General features: G+C 36.4%; 1 protein-coding gene across 1 annotated transcript in view; it reads left to right on the top strand.

The window, feature by feature from the left end:
• Window positions 1-16836, top strand: part of LOC117338401 (calmodulin-A-like) — a 68005-nt gene extending 51169 nt beyond the window's left edge. The window contains exon 7 of the mRNA XM_033899751.1: window positions 15121-16836. Coding sequence (XP_033755642.1) covers window positions 15121-15212 — 92 coding nt within the window. The 3' untranslated portion in view covers window positions 15213-16836. The remainder of the gene's footprint in view (window positions 1-15120) is intronic.
• The last annotated feature ends 3644 nt before the right edge of the window (window positions 16837-20480 follow it).

The raw sequence follows: 20480 nt of genomic DNA on the forward strand, positions 1-20480 counted from the left end.
AATATTATTTTTAACATTTTTACAAAATGGTTTGAGCGGGAGAGAGAGAGGAGGGGGAGTATATATAAAGATATAGTGAAAGTAATTGCTCTTATTTCAATAAATTAAACCAATACGTACATATTATAAATGTATAACTTTCAACAATACAAATTACGTACCTAATTTAAATCTGAAATATATATATGATTTAAGAATGATTAATACAACTATCATCGCATACGGATTTAATGGGTTTTACTTCCGCTATTATGGCCTCAAAAGGAAAACGGCAGGTGCCTTATTCTAAAAGACCTAAATGTAAGAGGTGAGATACAGGTAAACAAGGAAACATGGAGCATACCGCTAAATCCTTATGTAACAACATTCTGCCCGCAGGTAAAAAAAAAAGCCGTAGGGGTCCGATGGGGGTCACTGCGATACAGGTATACTCGCTATTGTAATCAAAATATGTGATTGGCAGATGTTAACAGCAGGTGAAAACATTTCTATAACGGTAACTACACTGTACACGACCGGTATTTGTCCTGTGTATAGAGGATTTATCTATATCACATTGATTAACTCCAATCATGATTTGTAAATGACGCGATTTTAACCACGTGGTCTCCATACACAGTTTTATTTGGATACTATAACACATGGAAATGTGTTACATGAGGAACATTAGCATTGTATCACACGTACATATATATGAATATTCATAGGATTATTTTACATACACGTAATCAAAGAAGAGATTTTTTTTAGAAAAAAAAAGACAAACCATTTAGAACTTCGTTTATAATTATGAACTTTTAACAGACCTTTTAGTTTAGTTTTATTTGGATTTGAGCGGTAATAATTTAGAATAATACAGATAATGATACTCATCTCCTACATTTTCTGAAGACAGGGTTCATATCTTCTCCTGAAAATCTTTGTTACCTACCAGTTTCAATTGAAAATTTCAATTACATGTACGTACACTGTGTATCTAATACAGTTACAGTTAATCTAATCTCAGGCTTCATCGGACATAAAATGGACAATGGTCAATAGCTCGGTGAAGGACGAAATACTTCAAATTGTTTGGGTGTTGGGTCTTGATAATAATGGTGACTTTCGCATAGTCAGTACGTATTTTTTTTACTTCCGAAATAAAAAGGACCGGAAATATTCCCATCTTGTCGATATAATTGATTAAAATATGTTTAAAATGTGTTTTTGTTGACGTTTTCATCACATACACATGATAGATGACACCAATGTATTGTTTTTCTCACAATAAAGAAAGAATATTGGACTACACACACAATCATTCTGTGGTCTACATAGTTTAAACTGTATTTTATTTGACAATTTCCATTTAACAGTATATATACAATATAAGATATACATACATACATGTACATACATACTATAATGCTCTGTCTTGTAATCAAAGATCGCACTACATGTATTTCTTTGTCGGCAAAAAGAGATTGGAGAGGCAATCGATTATCCTTTACAAAAGTGTTCGATATATCACATAATAATATTGTACCAGACTGCTAAAATGGTAACACTCTTTCAATTATTTATTAGTCTTGTGAGTATACATCTCATCAACATCATACGATTACAAAAAATATAATTCAAGTCAGCTCGAGTAGAGCAATGCACTTGTGACGATTTTTTTTCTGAGAACATAGTAATTAAATGATTAGCTACTATAGTTGGGAAACTATTAGCACTGATTTCGATATATGCATGTAAGTGTATGTCCGTGATATAATTATCCATGCAAGAGATGTCCCCGATGGACACATAAATAATGATAGTAATAAAAACACAATATTTTTAGGCCGTGTATTTAAAACTTCGAAATGTTCAAATAATTGTAAAGTTTATGAATCTTACTACAGAAATTCAAAGATAATTTTCTCAAACAGACATGTTGCTAGCTAAATACTTCAAATGTCTATGTGGAAATAAGTCGAGATCAAAATAACGAGCCCCTTATATGTGGCCTCTCCGAGGTCATGCACAAAACGCAATCTATACAAAGGTCAGCTAAATCAGAATTGTAATAATGCTGCCTTGGACATGTGGCTCATTGTCCACTATTAAAATGGTTACCGGATTGAGCACATTTCCGTGTTCCCCATATCCCACTCGAGATGCACAAAAATTCTGACCAAGAGCCGACCGTCCTAGGTACTCTAGAAATGATCACAAAACCGCCTTTTGACCCGTCTCCAAGTTCCGTAAGAATGAAATAATGCTACTGCGGACACTTGGTTCATTGTCCACCATTAACCAAAAAGATTACATTTTCGTTTTTCCAAAGAAGACAGTCACAAGTTAGTAGTCACAGGAGACATTTACAATGTATTGACTCAGCTCCTAACACTAAATGACGACTATATTCAATATTACTGGATTTATGACTCGTGAGTGTTCTTGCACATGCATGAAAATAGTCTATTTAAACTTTAATAATTACAATATTTCCCTACAAATAGTTTTTATCAAAATGGGCTGAAATCAAGTACACTGTCATACTGTTCATCATTGTAGATATTATTCAACTTATAACAACGATTGCATTTGCAATACATTACACATATGAATTTGTATCTCATGGTAATTAAAGTATAATTAATCGACATCAGGCTGTTGAAAGTCTACCGTCATTACTGATTGAGCGGGTCCTATTCAATTCCGCTCGAGCGGGTCCGCTACAATTCCGCTCGAGCGGGTCCGCTACAAGTCCGCTCGAGCGGGCCCGCTACAAGCCCGCCCGGCGAGCGGGTCCGATACTAGTCCGCTCAAGCCCGCTACAAAACCGCTCAAGCCCGCTGCGAACCCGCTCAAGCCCGCGCCCGAACCTGCTGCCAATCCGCTCGAAGCCCGCTCAAACCCCGCTCAAATCCCGCTGCAAACCCGCGCAAATTCTGAGCGGAGGGCTGCGCGGGTCAACGCTCTGTGAGCGTTTGAGTACCAAATCACCCTCCTCGTACTGTATCCTCGGAGCTCATTTGTACAGGTGTGATCAGCCTATTGATCGAGTAGATCACCCGGTATATATACAGTTTCTTTCTTGTCTTGCAATGAATGCTTAATATTGAATGCATATATGATTTCATTATTGGCTTTAAAATTCAAACGGAAGTTTTGTTTAAATTAGCATTAAGCTGACAATGTCTTGAACAACCGCCCGCATTTCTCATGTTATTAAAATACATACTGGGTAGCTTTTGTTCGTGTTATTTATAAAAGTAAGAAATAACTAGAAGCGATTCTACCTTACAACACAGCAATCGAGAGTCGCAGGTTGACGAGACCAGCGAAAAGTTTCATGGTCGATTTCATTTCATCGAGAAATATCTTTCTTGCACGGCATCAAATTAGTCTTGTCTAATGTTTGTATATATCCCTAGTAGTTCTTTGATATCCTGTCTGCCTCTCAATCAGCTTGACATTACCTGGATTTGACTTAGAATTACATTACAGTTGATAATAGAAGGCGTTTAACCATCCGGTCCTATTCACTTTGTTAGTAAGCGTCTCTTTGTAGTACATGTATATTTTTGTTCATCGTTTGTCCTCATTCATTTTATCGAGTTTAAGTTCGAACCTAAGATACCGTTTACACGTCGAAATTACATGCTTTGTTCTATTGACTGAAATCAATAGATCGATAAGACAAAACAGTAATGGTTTTCAGTCTTCATAGAAGTCATCTTTAATACTTTTAAGCTGTAATGTAAGGCATATTTTCTGCTGTATTGGGAACGTACAAAGAAATAAAGTTGTACATAAGACTTTAAGAGCGAACAGTTCAAAGCAAATTTGAAAAAAGTGTTCAGTGTCATCTGTAGGAATATCATCATGATTGCCATTTACAATTGCGTCGATGACAAATCTTGCTACATATGGATTTCAACCATTTAGTCCGCTATATTGCTTCTTGTTCCACCTCAAAATGTCTCGCACATGATTTTTTACTTGGCTTGTAATTTCCTGAAATGAGAACGTCAAGCGATTACTCTACCTATTTACCTACATTCAAGGTCAGATTGCTCCCCGGGGTCTATAGACTATCCAAACATCGTCTGTAAATCCACAAGGCCAAGATTAAAGGCAAATGATGATAAATAAAAAAGCCAAATATACAGTGTACGACACAGTACTGGAGAGTAACTGGATAATATAAAGCTAATAAACCAAAATTAAGGCGCCATGGAGAGATATCAGAAACTCAGTCGAACAGTTAGAATAACAAAGAAGCAAGTTCTCACAACGCAAAGACTTATAGATTATAAATCAATAGGGAATTGAAGTCATGAGAAATGAGAAAATCCAAGATATTTAGTTTAATAACAATACTAGGTTACACTGTGATCGCTAAAGGAGTAATGGATTCCGTAGTAAATACTCCCACATCAACTTTGTTTATTCATTCTCTTTACAAAAAATACAATGTATAGGGAGAAGTATGCAAAACTGTAGAAAATCAAGCCAAACAATAGTTAAAATAGAAGTTAATACGCTGGTAAATAACTGTATTCTACATAGATGTAAACATAATGAATGACTCTAATCGCATGAAAACTCAATGGGACAACTTCCGGCAAGGATACCAATATATTTCAGCATTTTTACTAATATCTTCTTGTTTAATTTACACACACAAAACAAAACAAAAACGGCTGCTGGAAATCAGATGTCGGTTTTACTGGACAAAAGATGTAGACAAGGAAATCCTCTCTGTTGTAGAATTTGTGCTGTATTAAAATATTAAAAAAAAAAACCTAACCGTTCAATTAATTCATAATGTGATGTTAACCATTTGTATTGTCCTATTCAATAAACGAAAAGTAAATTTTCATTTTCAATTTATTCCAAGGTAGGTTATGTGCAGGACTTTGCATTGCATGCCTAACAAGATATAATCTGGCCGTCCCGAAAGGTGAAACTATATATATAGTATGATCCTATTACAACCTGGTGTATATAGACACTGTGTCTCATAAACAGTAAGCGATATATCACGCTAGTAACGACATGTCTTCACTAATGTAATGATTTTCTGTAGAGTTACTCGCACTTCCAATTAACCATATACCTAGTGTTAACAACAACCCATCAGATTTATCTCGCTCGCTCATTTATGTTTTTATAGGGACCTCAGTCCAAAGCAAAGATAACGTTTTCACCATAGAACAACGTTTGAACCTATGCCACGACTACCTGTGTCAATCTGCGATTGATTTGTGACCACTTGTCCTAGTGTGGCGACCTGAAATAACGGAGTTCTCGAGTTAGGTTGTGACTACCCGTGTCATGACGTGACCACTCCTGTCATGATGTGACCACCCCTGTCATGACGTGACTACCAGTGTCACGGCGTGACCACCCCTGTCATGACGTGACTACCAGTGTCACGGCGTGACCACCCCTGTCATGACGTGACCACCCCTGTCATGACGTGACTACCAGTGTCACGGCGTGACTACCCGTCATTACGTGACCACCCGTCATTACGTGACCACCCATGTCATGACGTGACCACCCATGTCATTACGTGACCACCCATGTCATGACGTGACTACCCGTGTCATGACGTGACTACCCGTGTCATCATGTGACTTCCTATGTCATGACTTGACTAGTTGTGTCCCCATGTGACCATCATCCATAAAAGATTTTCCTGTTTTACCTGTTAAGATTTCTCTGCCATCCATACCATTTTTCTCCCACACGTAACATTTCCGTTTTGGTAGGTGAATGATAAAAAAATCTTTCCGTCTTTCCGTACCTAGGGATTAGATAGTTTACATGCGCCTTTAGTGATCTGAAAATGTGAATAGGACGTTAAACAAAATAAACCAAACCAAACCAAATCCCTTTCATTCAAGACTAATTTGAACCAACATTGGAAGGATCTGGATATCAAATTATGTCCGCCTTGTTACACATACTAGTGTTTGAACAAAGCAACCAATGATTCCCCGGCAAATATGATTAGTGTAAACACCAGTCGGAGGGACAACTCTAAACATGATTGTACACATGTATACATCGTTTGCCATTGGAACAATTATATGTACATTGTGTGTATAGATCATCAATATAAATTTTAGATATGATAAAACAATGAGATAATACCAAGGAGCTCATGCGCTGAAATCAATTTCATTGGCCTTAAACAGGAGGCCAAGAAGCGAATATACGCTTATAAAAGGCCGTTAACTGATATTGCTATTATAATTAGCGTTTTTCTTCCTCTCCTGAATTTGGACTTCCTCCCTCGATTCTCGCCGGATTATTCAATCGATCTACCGAAGTATTTTTCCATATAGGTAAACTGTTACACCTGCTAGCAGATACTGTTAGATCACGTCCCTCTTTGTCTCACAATCGCTTCCAGATGATCAATAAACAGATGTCGTTACATGACATTCTAACTAAAGCTGGACTACGCTTCTCTCTATAATAGCACGAAACCCGTACACACCAATTGTTGTCCATTAACGGGTGTTATTTTCTCTGATTACAATGACTTTTGACCAAGGTTCTACTTTCTGAAATACTCCATATGTGCTATATGTTTTTAAAATTTTTTTTACATAAAGCTATTACAAATGTATTTGTGACTCTATCTATCTATCAACGCATTTCGTTACACATGACATTTAGTATGTTTTTTTTATTCTGATATTTAATCAAAATTTATGTTAGCAAACGTTAGAAAGTATCAGTCCAAATGATAGCGAATGGCATGATGAATTGGCCCTTTCCACCGAGATTAAATTTGTCTCATTACTTCTTTTTATAACCTTTTGCGTTGGTTCGTGTAATACTGGGACCGCGGTGACCGAGTGGTTATGGTGTCCCGACACTTTATCACTAGCCCTCCACCTCTGGGTTGCGAGTTCGAAACCCAACTGGGGCAGTTGCCCGATACTGACCGTACATCGGTGGTTTTTCTCCGGGTACTCCGGCTTTCCTCCACCTCCAAAACTAGGCACGTTCTTAAATGACCCTGGCTGTTAATAGGACGTTAAACAAAAAATAAACAAACAAAAATCGTGTAATACGACTGTATAGTATCATGTTAAAGTTCGAGATGTTTGAATTTCCCTATATATATGAAATGTGTATTCGACAATTAATAAAAGGGACATCACGACTATCAGGAGACAATGACATGACTGCCGGGAATCAAGATCAAGTAGCCACAAAAAGTTACTAATCATCCATCCTTGATAACCAAGTGGCTCGTTCACTTTCGCTCTCTACATACCTGGAGTATGTCGTGGAAAATTGAAGGCTCAATCGCCGCCATATTATAGAAAAACACACACAAAAACTCGTTTGATATTTTGATGTGTATTCGACAACCCTCGAACTTGTCATACCATTAAATTGACTGGCTTTGAACCTGATTGTCGCCCTTCGGTGATCTTCAAAAGAAATGCATCAGCTGAGCGATTGTCATTTGTTTTTTCCTGGCCCCAAACAAATAGGTGGCTGTGTTCCTTCGATCTCGCCATAAAATATTCCAGGTGTGCAGAGAGCGAAATTGAAGGTAGCTCCTGAAGCCTCGGGGATAATAATAATAATAATAATTTGGAGTTTCATATACCGGTATATCACAGCAAAATAGCCGTCTCAAAGCGGTTCACAAATTATTCCGTGCCGAGACTCGAACTAGCGACCATTCGGTCACGTAGCCCTGCGACCTACCACTAGATCACTGTGTCATCGGTGCTGGTTGTCATGATAACCGAACACATAAACTTCTTGTAAATATTTACACAGTACTTATATCAATATGTACAACGATTTGTTTTTTAAATAAGGATGACGAATATATAAAACAGGATTGTTTAGTGGTTCTTTCATATATATATACATAAAAACGCAAGGCAAACCTATTTTAGAGGTTGTTAGGTAGTTCTAACCTCTAAATTAGGTGTTCTGTGCATCGTGCTTGTCTCTTTCAAAATTCTACATTTATATATATATTTATATTATTAATATCAAGAACGATTTTGATAATATAATAGAATGGTCGGTTGGCACAGTGGTAACTCACTTGCTTTTCATCTAGGTAGCCCAGGTTCGACTCTCCGATCGGAGATGAAAATGTGTGGGGTCACCTGCCCGACCCCGTGGGTTTTCTCCGTGTAGTCAGATTTCCTCCCAAATAAGACCACTCGCACGCTTTCATCCGGGCCAACAGGAGTGATTAATATAAGTTCCTATAACTTGTTTTGCAATTAGTGTGAAATGAAGCTTACATTATGATATGAAATATGAAATTTCCCATTTTTGTTTACAGAGTTTATCGCTTGCATGTGTGAAGATGGAGAAGATGGCAAGAAAGAACAAAATACTGCTGAAGAAACAAGTACAAAACCATCGGGGAAATAAACGTGAACACGTGTATTACATATATCAATCAATGTGTTTATACTACACTATATATCTAAACTATATCTTAATGTCGACAAATGCGATTGAACCTTGTTAATCCGGGAAAATAAAAACATAAAAAGATATCCAATTCCTTGGGAAATCCGATGGTGTACTGAATATCCAAACAAATCACTTGTATTATCAAGATTTTCATTCGGATTAATTTTTTATTACTTTGGTCATATGTTTGATGATTTTCTTCCTAGAGTTTCCACTTCCGGCCCCTATTATCACTGGGGGATTTAAGTGGGAAGGAGAAGCTTACTTTATGACGCATATGGCCTCCTATGCATACTTCGGTATTTACTGAATCCATAACTAGATTAATATTTAAAGGTGCTTTTCACATGTGTCTTTTGTACAAGCATGTTAATCAAATCTGAGAATAAGTACAGGAGAATGACTTAATAAAAACATATATACGCAAAAAGGTAAAAAACACGAAGCACGATTTTATAAAGGGGATGATACAGGGTATGTAATACATATTAGCGAGGTTCTAAACCAAGTTACTCTTCATGTACTGTTCCAGAAGATGGCATCATTTAACATATTACGACACACACACCAGCCGCAGTGTGGTATCGTTATTGTACATAGCCTATTACAGATTGTTACACATTTCTCTTTCTATTAGCCTATAGGTAACACGCTATATTATTGAATGTAATTCTGAAAGTATGTTCTTGTTGAAGTGTATACGGAGCTCTTTTATGTGGATCAGAGAGTTTATCGATATCAAAAGAATATGGTTTTGAAACATATTTATGCACGAAAATGGTACATATACTCCATAATTTGTTCAAAATAGTATACCGGGACTATTATAGCATTTCCTTTGATTTCTCATTCCATTACGGCAATACTGTTTTTAGCTTCAGTTTGTGATTCGCTTTTGTTTGTTGTTATTTTTGTTATAAATATGTTTCTAATGATTTTGTATGTTGTACCTGTTGCGATTGTGAGTCAGATGTCAGCTTTATTGGCTGTTATTAACTTACGCTAACTGATTCTCCGGTATGATTTTCCCGAGAAAACACTCAAACGTGATCTATGAAAATGGAATTGTCTCTTATAAAGCATAATATAGTAACCCTAAGAGAGATGAGTATTACTAGACTACATCTTCCACCCCGGAAGCAGAGTAGACTACATATTGTGCACCCATCGGCAAAAATATATTTGATTTAATGTTTGTCATGTTTGGAATTCATTTCAGACTTTCTTCACAATTTAAGAAGAAAATTAATATGTCGCTAAATTAAATGACTTACGCGTGCACATGGTCTTTTAGAATATGATTATGTTAAATTCATTATAATTTCTGGGAATTAATGTAATATATCCGCGGAGCTCATTTGTACAGGTGTGATCAGCCTATTGATCGAGTAGATCACCCGGTATATATACAAAGAGTTTCTTTCTTGTCTTGCAATGAATGCTTACTATTGAATGCATATATGATTTCATTATTGGTTTTAAAATTCAAACGGAAGTTTTGTTTAAATTAGCATGAAGCTGACAATGTCTTGAACAACCGCCCGCATTTCTCATGTTATTAAAATACATACTGGGTAGCTTTTGTTCGTGTTATTTATAAAAGTAAGAAACAACAAGAAGCGATTCTACCTAACAACACAGCAATCGAGAGCCGCAGGTTGATGAGACCAGCGAAAAGTTTCATGGTCGATTTCATTTCATCGAGAAATATCTTCCTTGCGCGGCATCAAATTAGTCTTGTCTAATGTTTGTTTATATTCCTAGTAGTTCTTTGATATCCTGTCTGCCTCTCAAACAGCTTGACATTACCTAGATTTGACTTAGAATTCCTACAGTTGCCAAGATAATAGAAGGCGTTTAACCCTCCGGTCATATTCACTTTGTTAGTAAGCGTCTCTTTGTAGTACATGTATATTTTTGTTCATCGTTTGTCCTCATTCATTTTATCGAGTTTAAGTTCGAACCAAGATACCGTTTACACGTCGAAATTACATGCTTTGTTCTATTGACTGAAATCAATAGATTGATAAGACAAAACAGTCATGGTTTTCAGTCTTCATAGAAGTCATCTTTAATACTTTTAAGCTGTAATGTAAGGCATATTTTCTGCTGTATTGGGAACGTACAAAGAAATAAAGTTGTACATAAGACTTTAAGAGCGAACTTTTTAAAGCAAATGAAAAAAAGTGTTCAGTGTCATCTGTAGGAATATCATCATGATTGCAATTTACAATTGCGTCGATGACAAATCTTGCTACATATGGATTTCAACCATTTAGTCCGCTATATTGCTTCTTGTTCCACCTCAAAATGTCTCGCACATGATTTTTTACTTGGCTTGTAATTTCCTGAAATGAGAACGTCAGGCGATTACTCTACCTATTTACCTACTTCCAAGGTCAGATTGCTCCCCGGGGTCTATAGACTATCCAAACATCGTCTGTAAATCCACAAGGCCAAGATTAAAGGCAAATGATGATAAATAAAAAAGCCAAATATACAGTGTACGACACAGTACTGGAGAGTAACTGGATAATATAAAGCTAATAAACCAAAATTAAGGCGCCATGGAGAGATATCAGAAACTCAGTCGAACAGTTCGAATAACAAAGAAGCAAGTTCTCACAACACAAAGACTTATAGATTATAAATCAACAGGGAATTGAAGTCATGAGAAATGAGAAAATCCAAGATATTTAGTTTAATAACAATACTAGGTTACACTGTGATCGCTAAAGGAGTAATGGATTCCGTAGTAAATACTCCCACATCAACTTTGTTTATTCCTTCTCTTTACAAAAAATACAATGTATAGGGAGAAGTATGCAAAACTGTAGAAAATCAAGCCAAACAATAGTTAAAATAGAAGTTAATACGCTGGTAAATAACTGTATTCTACATAGATGTAAACATAATGAATGACTCTAATCGCATGAAAACTCAATGGGACAACTTCCGGCAAGGATACCAATATATTTCAGCATTTTTACTAATATCTTCTTGTTTTATTTACACACACAAAACAAAACAAAAACGGCTACTGGAAATCAGATGTCGGTTTTGCTGGACAAAAGATGTAGACAAGAAAATCCTCTCTGTTGTAGAATTTGTGCTGTATTAAAATATTAAAAAAAAAAACCTAACCGTTCAATTAATTCATAATGTGATGTTAACCATTTGTATTGTCCTATTCAATAAACGAAAAGTACATTTTCTTTTTCAATGTATTCCAAGGTAGGTTCTGTGCAGGACTTTGCATTGCATGCCTAACAAGATATAATCTGGCCGTCCCGAAAGGTGAAACTATATATATAGTATGATCCTATTACAACCTGGTGTATATAGACACTGTGTCTCATAAACAGTAAGCGAGATATCACGCTAGTAACGACATGTCTTCACTAATGTAATGATTTTCTGTAGAGTTACTCGCACTTCCAATTAACCATATACCTAGTGTTAACAACAACCCATCAGATTTATCTCGCTCGCTCATTTATGTTTTATAGGGACCTCAGTCCAAAGCAAAGATAACGTTTTCACCATAGAACAACGTTTGCACCTATGCCACGACTACCTGTGTCAATCTGCGATTGATTTGTGACCACTTGTCCTAGTGTGGCGACCTGAAATAACGGAGTTCTCGAGTTAGGTTGTGACTACCCGTGTCATGACGTGACCACTCCTGTCATGATGTGACCACCCGTCATGATGTGACCACCCCTGTCATGACGTGACTACCAGTGTCACGGCGTGACCACCCCTGTCATGATGTGACCACCCCTGTCATGACGTGACTACCAGTGTCACGGCGTGACCACCCCTGTCATGGCGTGACTACCAGTGTCACGGCGTGACCACCCCTGTCATGACGTGACCACCCCTGTCATGACGTGACTACCAGTGTCACGGCGTGACTACCCGTCATTACGTGACCACCCGTCATTACGTGACCACCCATGTCATGACGTGACCACCCATGTCATTACGTGACCACCCATGTCATGACGTGACTACCCGTGTCATGACGTGACTACCCGTGTCATCATGTGACTTCCTATGTCATGACTTGACTAGTTGTGTCCCCATGTGACCATCATCCATAAAAGATTTTCCTGTTTTACCTGTTAAGATTTCTCTGCCATCCATACCATTTTTCTCCCACACGTAACATTTCCGTTTTGGTAGGTGAATGATAAAAAATCTTTCCGTCTTTCCGTACCTAGGGATTAGATAGTTTACATGCGCCTTTAGTGATCTGAAAATGTGAATAGGACGTTAAACAAAATAAACCAAACCAAACCAAATCCCTTTCATTCAAGACTAATTTGAACCAACATTGGAAGGATCTGGATATCAAATTCTGTCCGTCTTGTTACACATACTAGTGTTTGAACAAAGCAATCTATGATTCCCCGGCAAATATGATTAGTGTAAACACCAGTCGGAGGGACAACTCTAAACATGATTGTACACATGTATACATCGTTTGCCATTGGAACAATTATATGTACATTGTGTGTATAGATTATCAATATAAAGTTTAGATATGATAAAACAATGAGATAATACCAAGGAGCGCATGCGCTGAAATTAATTTCATTGATCTTAAACAGGAGGCCAAGAAGCGAATATACGCTTATAAAAGGCCGTTCACTGATATTGCTATTATAATTAGCGTTTTGCTTCCTCTCCTGAATTGGGACTTCATCCCTCGATTCTCGCCGGATTATTCAATCGATCTACCTAAGTATTTTTTTCATATAGGTAAACTGTTACACCTGCTAGTAGATACTGTTAGATCACGTCCCTCTTTGTCTCACAGTCGCTTCGAATTCCAGATGATCAATAAACAGCGGCCGTTACACGACATTCTAACTAAAGCTTCTCTCTATAACAGTACGAAACCCGTACACACCAATTGTTGTCCATTAACGGGTGTTATTTTACAATGACTTTTGACGAAGGTTCTACTTTCTGAAATACTTCATATACATTGAATTATATGTGCTATATGTTTTTTAATATTTTTACATGATGCTATTACAAATGTATTTATAACTTTATCTATCAACGCATTTCGTTACACATGACATTTAACATGTTTTTATTTTATTCTGGTATTTAATTAAAATTTACAGATAGCATGTTAGCAAACGTGAGAAAGTATCAGTCCAAATGACAGCGTATGGCATGATGAAGTGCCTTTTCTACCGATATTAGATTTGTCTCATTACTTCTTTTTATAACCTTTTGCGTTGGTTCGTGTAATACTGGGGCCGCGGTGGCCGAATGGTTAAGGTGTCCCGACACTTTATCACTAGCCCTCCACCTCTGGGTGGCCAGTTCGAAACCCAAGTGGGGCAGTTGCCCGGTACTGACCGTAGGTCGGTGGTTTTTCTCCGGGTATCTCCAAAACTAGGCACGTCCTTAAATAACCCTGGCTGTTAATAGGACGTTAAACAAAAAATAAACAAAAAATCGTGTAATACGACTGTATAGTATAATGTTAAAGTTCGAGATTTTTGAATTTCCCTATATATATGAAATGTATATTCGACAATTAACAAAAGGGACATCACGACTATCAGGAGACAATGACATGACTGCCGGGAATCAAGATCAAGTAGCCACAAAAAGTTACTAATCATCCATCCTTGATAACCAAGTGGCTCGTTCACTTTCGCTCTCTACATACCTAGAGTATGTCGTGGAAAATCGAAGGCTCAATCGCCGCCATATTATAGAAAAAGCACACACAAAACTCGTTTGATATTTTGATGTGTATTAGACGACCCTCGAAGTTGTCATACCATTAAATTGACTGGCTTTGAACCTGATTGTCGCCCTTCGGTGATCTTCAAAAGAAATGCATCAGCTGAGCGATTGTCATTTGTTTTTACTGACCCCAAACAAATAGGTGGCTATGTTCCTTCGATCTCGCCATGAAATATTCCAGGTGTGCAGAGAGCGAAATTGAAGGTAGCTCCTGAAGCCTCGGGGATGATAATAATAATAATAATAATTTGGAGTTTTATATACCGGTATATTACAGCAAAATAGCCCTGCGACCTACCACTAGATCACTGTGCCATCGGTGCTGGTTGTCATGATAACCGAACAGATAAACTTCTTGTAAATGTTTACATAGTACTTAAATCAATATGTACATCGATTTGTTTTTGAAATAAGGATGACGAATGTATAAAACAGGATTGTTTAGTGGTTCTTTCATATATATACATAAAAAACGCAAGGCAAACCTATTTTAGAGGTTGTGAGGTAGTTCTAATCTCTAAACAATGTTTTCTGTGCATCGTGCTTGTCTCTTTCAAAATTCTACATTTATAAATATTTTTATATCATTAATATCAAGAACGATTTTAATAATATAATATAATGGTCGGATGGCACAGTGGTAACTCACTTGCTTTTCACCTAGGTAGCCCAGGTTCGACTCTCCGATCGGTGATGAAAATGTGTGGGGTCACCTGCCCGACCCCGTGGGTTTTCTCCTTGTAGTCAGAATTCCTCCCCAATAAGACCACTCGCACGCTTTCATCCGGGCCAACAGGAGGGATTAATATAAGTTCCTATAGCTTGTTTTGCAATTAGTGTGAAATGAAGCTTACATTATATGAAATATGAAATTTCCCATTTTGTTTACAGAGTTTATCGCTTGCATGTGTGAAGATGGAGAAGATGGCAAGAAAGGACAAAATACTGCTGAAGAAACAAGTACAAAATCATCGGGGAAATAAAACGTGAACACGTGTAATACATATATCAATCAATGTGTTTATACTACACTATATATCTAAACTATATCTTAATGTCGACAAATGCGGTTGAACCTTGTTAATCCGGGAAAATAAAAACATAAAAAGATATCCAATTCCTTTGGAAATCCGATGGTGTTATGAGTATCTAAAGAAATCACTTGTATTATCAAGATTTTCATTCGGCTTTATTTTTTATTACTTTGATGATATGTTTGATGATTTTCTTCCTAGAGTTTCCACTTCCGGCCCCTATTATCACTGAGGGATTTAAGTGGGAAGGAGAAGCTTACTTTATGACGCATATGGCCTCCTATTCATACTTCGACATTTACTGAATCCATAACTAGATTAATATTTAAAGGTGCTTTTCACATGTGTTTTTTATACAAGTATGTTAATCAAATCCGAGAATAAGTACAGGAGAATGACTTAATAAAAACATATATACGCAAAAAGGAAAAAAAACGAAGCACGATTTTAAAAAGGGGATGATACAGGGTATGTAATCCATATTAGCGAGGTTCTAAACCAAGTTACTCTTCATGTACTGTTCCAGAAGTTGGCATCATTTAACATATTACGACACACACACACCAGCCGCAGTGTGGTATCGTTATTGTACATAGCCTATTACAGATTGTTACACATTTCCCTTTCTATTAGCCTATAGGTAATACGCTATATTATTGAATGTAATATAATTCTGAAAGTCTGTTCTTGTTGGAGTGTATACGGAGCTCTTTTATGTGGATCAGAGAGTTTATCGATATCAAACGAATATGGTTTTGAAACATATTTATGCACGAAAATGGTACATATACTCCATAATTTGTTCAATATAGTATACGGGGACAATTATAGCATTTCCTTTGATTTCATTCCATTACGGCAATACTGTGTTTAGCTTCAGTTTGTGATTAGCTTTTGTTTATTGTTATTTTTGTTATAAATATGTTTCTAATGTTTTTGTATGTTGTACCTGTTGCGATTGTGAGTCAGATGTCAGTTTTATTGGCTGTTATTAACTTACGCTAACTGATTCTCCGGTATGATTAATCCGAGAAAACACTCAAACGTGATCTATGAAAATGAAATTGTCTCTTATAAAGCATAATATAGTAACCCTAAGAGAGATTATTACTGGACTACATCTTCTACCCCGGAAGCAGAGTAGACTACATATTGTGCACTCATCGGCAAAAATATATTTGATTTAATGTTTGTCAGGTTTGGAATTCATTTCAGACTTTCTTCACAATTTAAGAAGAAAATTAATATGTCGCTAAATTAAATGACTTACGCGTGCACATTATCTTTTAGAATATAAGTATGTTAAATTCATTATAATTTCTGGGAATTAATGTAATATATCCGCGGAGCTCATTTGTACAGGTGTGATCAGCCTATTGATCGAGTAGATCACCCGGTATATATACAAAGAGTTTCTTTCTTGTCTTGCAATGAATGCTTAATATTGAATGCATATATGATTTCATTATTGGCTTTAAAATTCAAACGGAAGTTTTGTTTAAATTAGCATTAAGCTGACAATGTCTTGAACAACCGCCTGCATTTCTCATGTTATTAAAATACATACTGGGTAGCTTTTGTTCGTGTTATTTATAAAAGTAAGAAACAACAAGAAGCGATTCTACCTAACAACACAGCAATCGAGAGTCGCAGGTTGATGAGACCAGCGAAAAGTTTCATGGTCGATTTCATTTCATCGAGAAATATCTTCCTTGCGCGGCATCAAATTAGTCTTTCTAATGTTTGTATATATCCCTAGTAGTTCTTTGATATCCTGTCTGCCTCTCAATCAGCTTGACATTACCTGGATTTGACTTAGAATTACTACAGTTGCCAAGATAATAGAAGGCGTTTAACCCTCCGGTCCTATTCCCTTTGTTAGTAAGCGTCTCTTTGTAGTACATGTATATTTTTGTTCATCGTTTGTCCTCATTCATTTTATCGAGTTTAAGTTCGAACCAAGATACGTTTACACGTCGAAATTACAAGCTTTGTTCTATTGACTGAAATCAATAGATTGATAAGACAAAACAGTCATGGTTTTCAGTCTTCATAGAAGTCATCTTTAATACTTTTAAGCTGTAATGTAAGGCATATATTCTGCTGTATTGGGAACGTACAAATAAATAAAGTTGTACATAAGACATTAAGAGCGAACAGTTCAAAGCAAATTTGAAAAAAGTGTTCAGTGTCATCTGTAGGAATATCATCATGATTGCCATTTACAATTGCGTCGATGACAAATCTTGCTACATATGTATTTCAACCATTTAGTCCGCTATATTGCTTCTTGTTCCATCTCAAAATGTCTCGCACATGATTTTTTACTTGGCTTGTAATTTCCTGAAATGAGAACGTCAGGCGATTACTCTACCTATTTACCTACTTCCAAGGTCAGATTGCTCCCCGGGGTCTATAGACTATCCAAACATCGTCTGTAAATCCACAAGGCAAATGATGATAAATTAAAAAGACAACTATACAGTGTACGACACAGTACTGGAGAGTAACTGGATAATATAAAGCTAATAAACCAAAATTAAGGCGCCATGGAGAGATATCAGAAACTCAGTCGAACAGTTAGAATAACAAAGAAGCAAGTTCTCACAACACAAAGACTTATAGATTATAAATCAATAGGGAATTGAAATCAAAAGAAATGAGAAAATTCAAGACATTTAGTTTAATAACAATACTAGGTTACACTGTGATCGCTAAAGGAGTAATGGATTCCGTAGTAAATACTCCCACATCAACTTTGTTTATTCCTTATCTTTACAAAAAATACAATGTATAGGGAGAAGTATGCAAAACTGTAGAAAATCAAGCCAAACACTAGTTAAAAAAGAAGAAGTTAATACGCTGGTAAATACTTGTATTTTACATAGATGTAAATATAATGAATGACTCTAATCGCATGAAAACTCAATGGGACAACTTCCGGCAAGGATACGTATTTTCCTCGTGTGGTGAAAAGGCTCGAAAATTATTTTGCTTTAACTACATTGTATATGTACATATTTCAGCATGTTTACTAATATCTTCTTGTTTATTTTACACGCACAAAAAAAACAAATACGGCTACTGGAAATCAGATGTCGGTTTTGCTGGACAAAAGATGTAGACAAGGAAATCCTCTCTGTTGTAGAATTTGTGCAGTATTAAAATATTTTAATCAAATAAAATATTACAGGTTAAATTACAAACTAACCGCTCAATTAATTCATAATGTGATGTTAACCATTTGTATTGTCCTATTCAATAAACGAAAAGTAAATTTTCATTTTCAATGTATTCCAAGGTAGGTTCTGTGCAGGACTTTGCATTGCATACCTAACAAGATATAATCTGGCCGTCATGAAAGGTGAAACTATATATATAGTATGATCCTATTACAACCTGGTGTATATAGACACTGTGTCTCATAAACAGTAAGCGAGATATCACGCTAGTAACGACATGTCTTCACTAATGTATTGATTTTCTGTAGAGTTACTCGCACTTCCAATTAACAATATACCTAGTGTTAACAACAACCCATAAGATTTATCTCGCTCGCTCAATCATGTTTTTATAGGGACCTCAGTCCAAAGCAAAGATAACGTGTTCACCATCGAACAACGTTTGAACCTATGTCACGACTACCTGTGTCAATCTGCGATTGATTTGTGACCACTTGTCCTAGTGTGGCGACCTGAAATAACGGAGTTCTGGAGTTAGGTTGTGACTACCCGTGTCATGACTATCTAGATCCGTATCGTTGCGTGACTACCAGTGTCATGGCGTGACTACCCGTGTCACGGCGTGACTACCAGTGTCATGACGTGTCCACCCCTGTCATGACGTGACCACCTCTGTCATCACGTGACTACACGTGTCATCACGTGACTACCCGTGTCATCACGTGACCACCACTGTCATCACGTGACTACCCGTGTCATGACGTGCCTACCAGTGTCATCATGTGACTTCCCATGTCATGACGTGACTAGCTGTGTCCCCATGAGACCATCATCCATCAAAGATTTTCCTGTTTTATCTGTTAAGATTTCTCTGCCATCCATACCATTTTTCTCCCACACTTAACATTTCCGTTTTGGTAGGTGAATGATAAAAAAATCTTTTCGTCTTTCCGTACCTAGGGATTAGATAGTTTGCATGCGCCTTTAATTTATCTGAAAATGTGAAGACTCGCAGAAAGGATATATCATCACTTTAGGCAGATAAACTATAATACAATCAAGTAACATCATCAATCGTGTTGTATTTGACATGTACGAGTCCATACAAACACACGCAACGCATGGACGGGAACTTTCATGTTACAAAACCCGTAGTAAGTGTACAAGGATTGTACAACGACACATGGGACGGAGGACACCTACAATAGGTCGAATTTGTAGTAATCGTATAGGGGTACAGAAACAGGGCGTCATGGTTCAATCATACTACATAAGTACAATTATATTACAAAACAACGGTCACCAGAGGTGTTTTCTATGATTGAATACACCATCTTTCGACAAAAATATACAAATTAATGCAACAACTAAGATTTTCAAATTTAACATACCTCTTTATTATCTATTCTTACATTAGTGCTACCTTTCCATATACACTGTATATTAATATTAATTATTAATCAATAATTACTAGTGTCTACATTAATACATATATACAATGTACATGTATTCAAAACGATCATATACATACCAGACCCTGTATAAAGCAGTCAAATATCGTGATCCGTACCTTATCCGCATACAACATGTTATGCATCCTTATCTTATAACCATCACTAGTGTATATATATGTTATAACTCGAATAATTATATCAAACTTCGTAACCATATTGATTTATAAAAGCTTTCAAAACTGTATTAGGTCATTAATATTTATATAAGGTAAAACGCACATTCAAGATTCCAAGAAACATCATTGACTTGAATAGTTGATGGAACGAATTATGCTTCAGAGGAGGTCTTTAACTGGATAAGGCATTTCTTTTATTGAAGCATCTATTTGAAAATAAAATAGCAAAAAAATAATCTCTGGTTATTTTAGTTAAAGAAGTTTGACATAACTGTTTGAGTTCAGTAAGTAATATCAAATAAAAATTGGCTAAGTTGTAACATAAACTGTGCATAAAGAGATTCAACACTTTGTTTTAGTATAAAACCCTATGAACAGTCTAATACCACAAATATATAAACATGT

This window comes from Pecten maximus, chromosome 11 (assembly GCF_902652985.1).
Source record: "Pecten maximus chromosome 11, xPecMax1.1, whole genome shotgun sequence".
Lineage (NCBI taxonomy): Eukaryota > Metazoa > Mollusca > Bivalvia > Pectinida > Pectinidae > Pecten > Pecten maximus.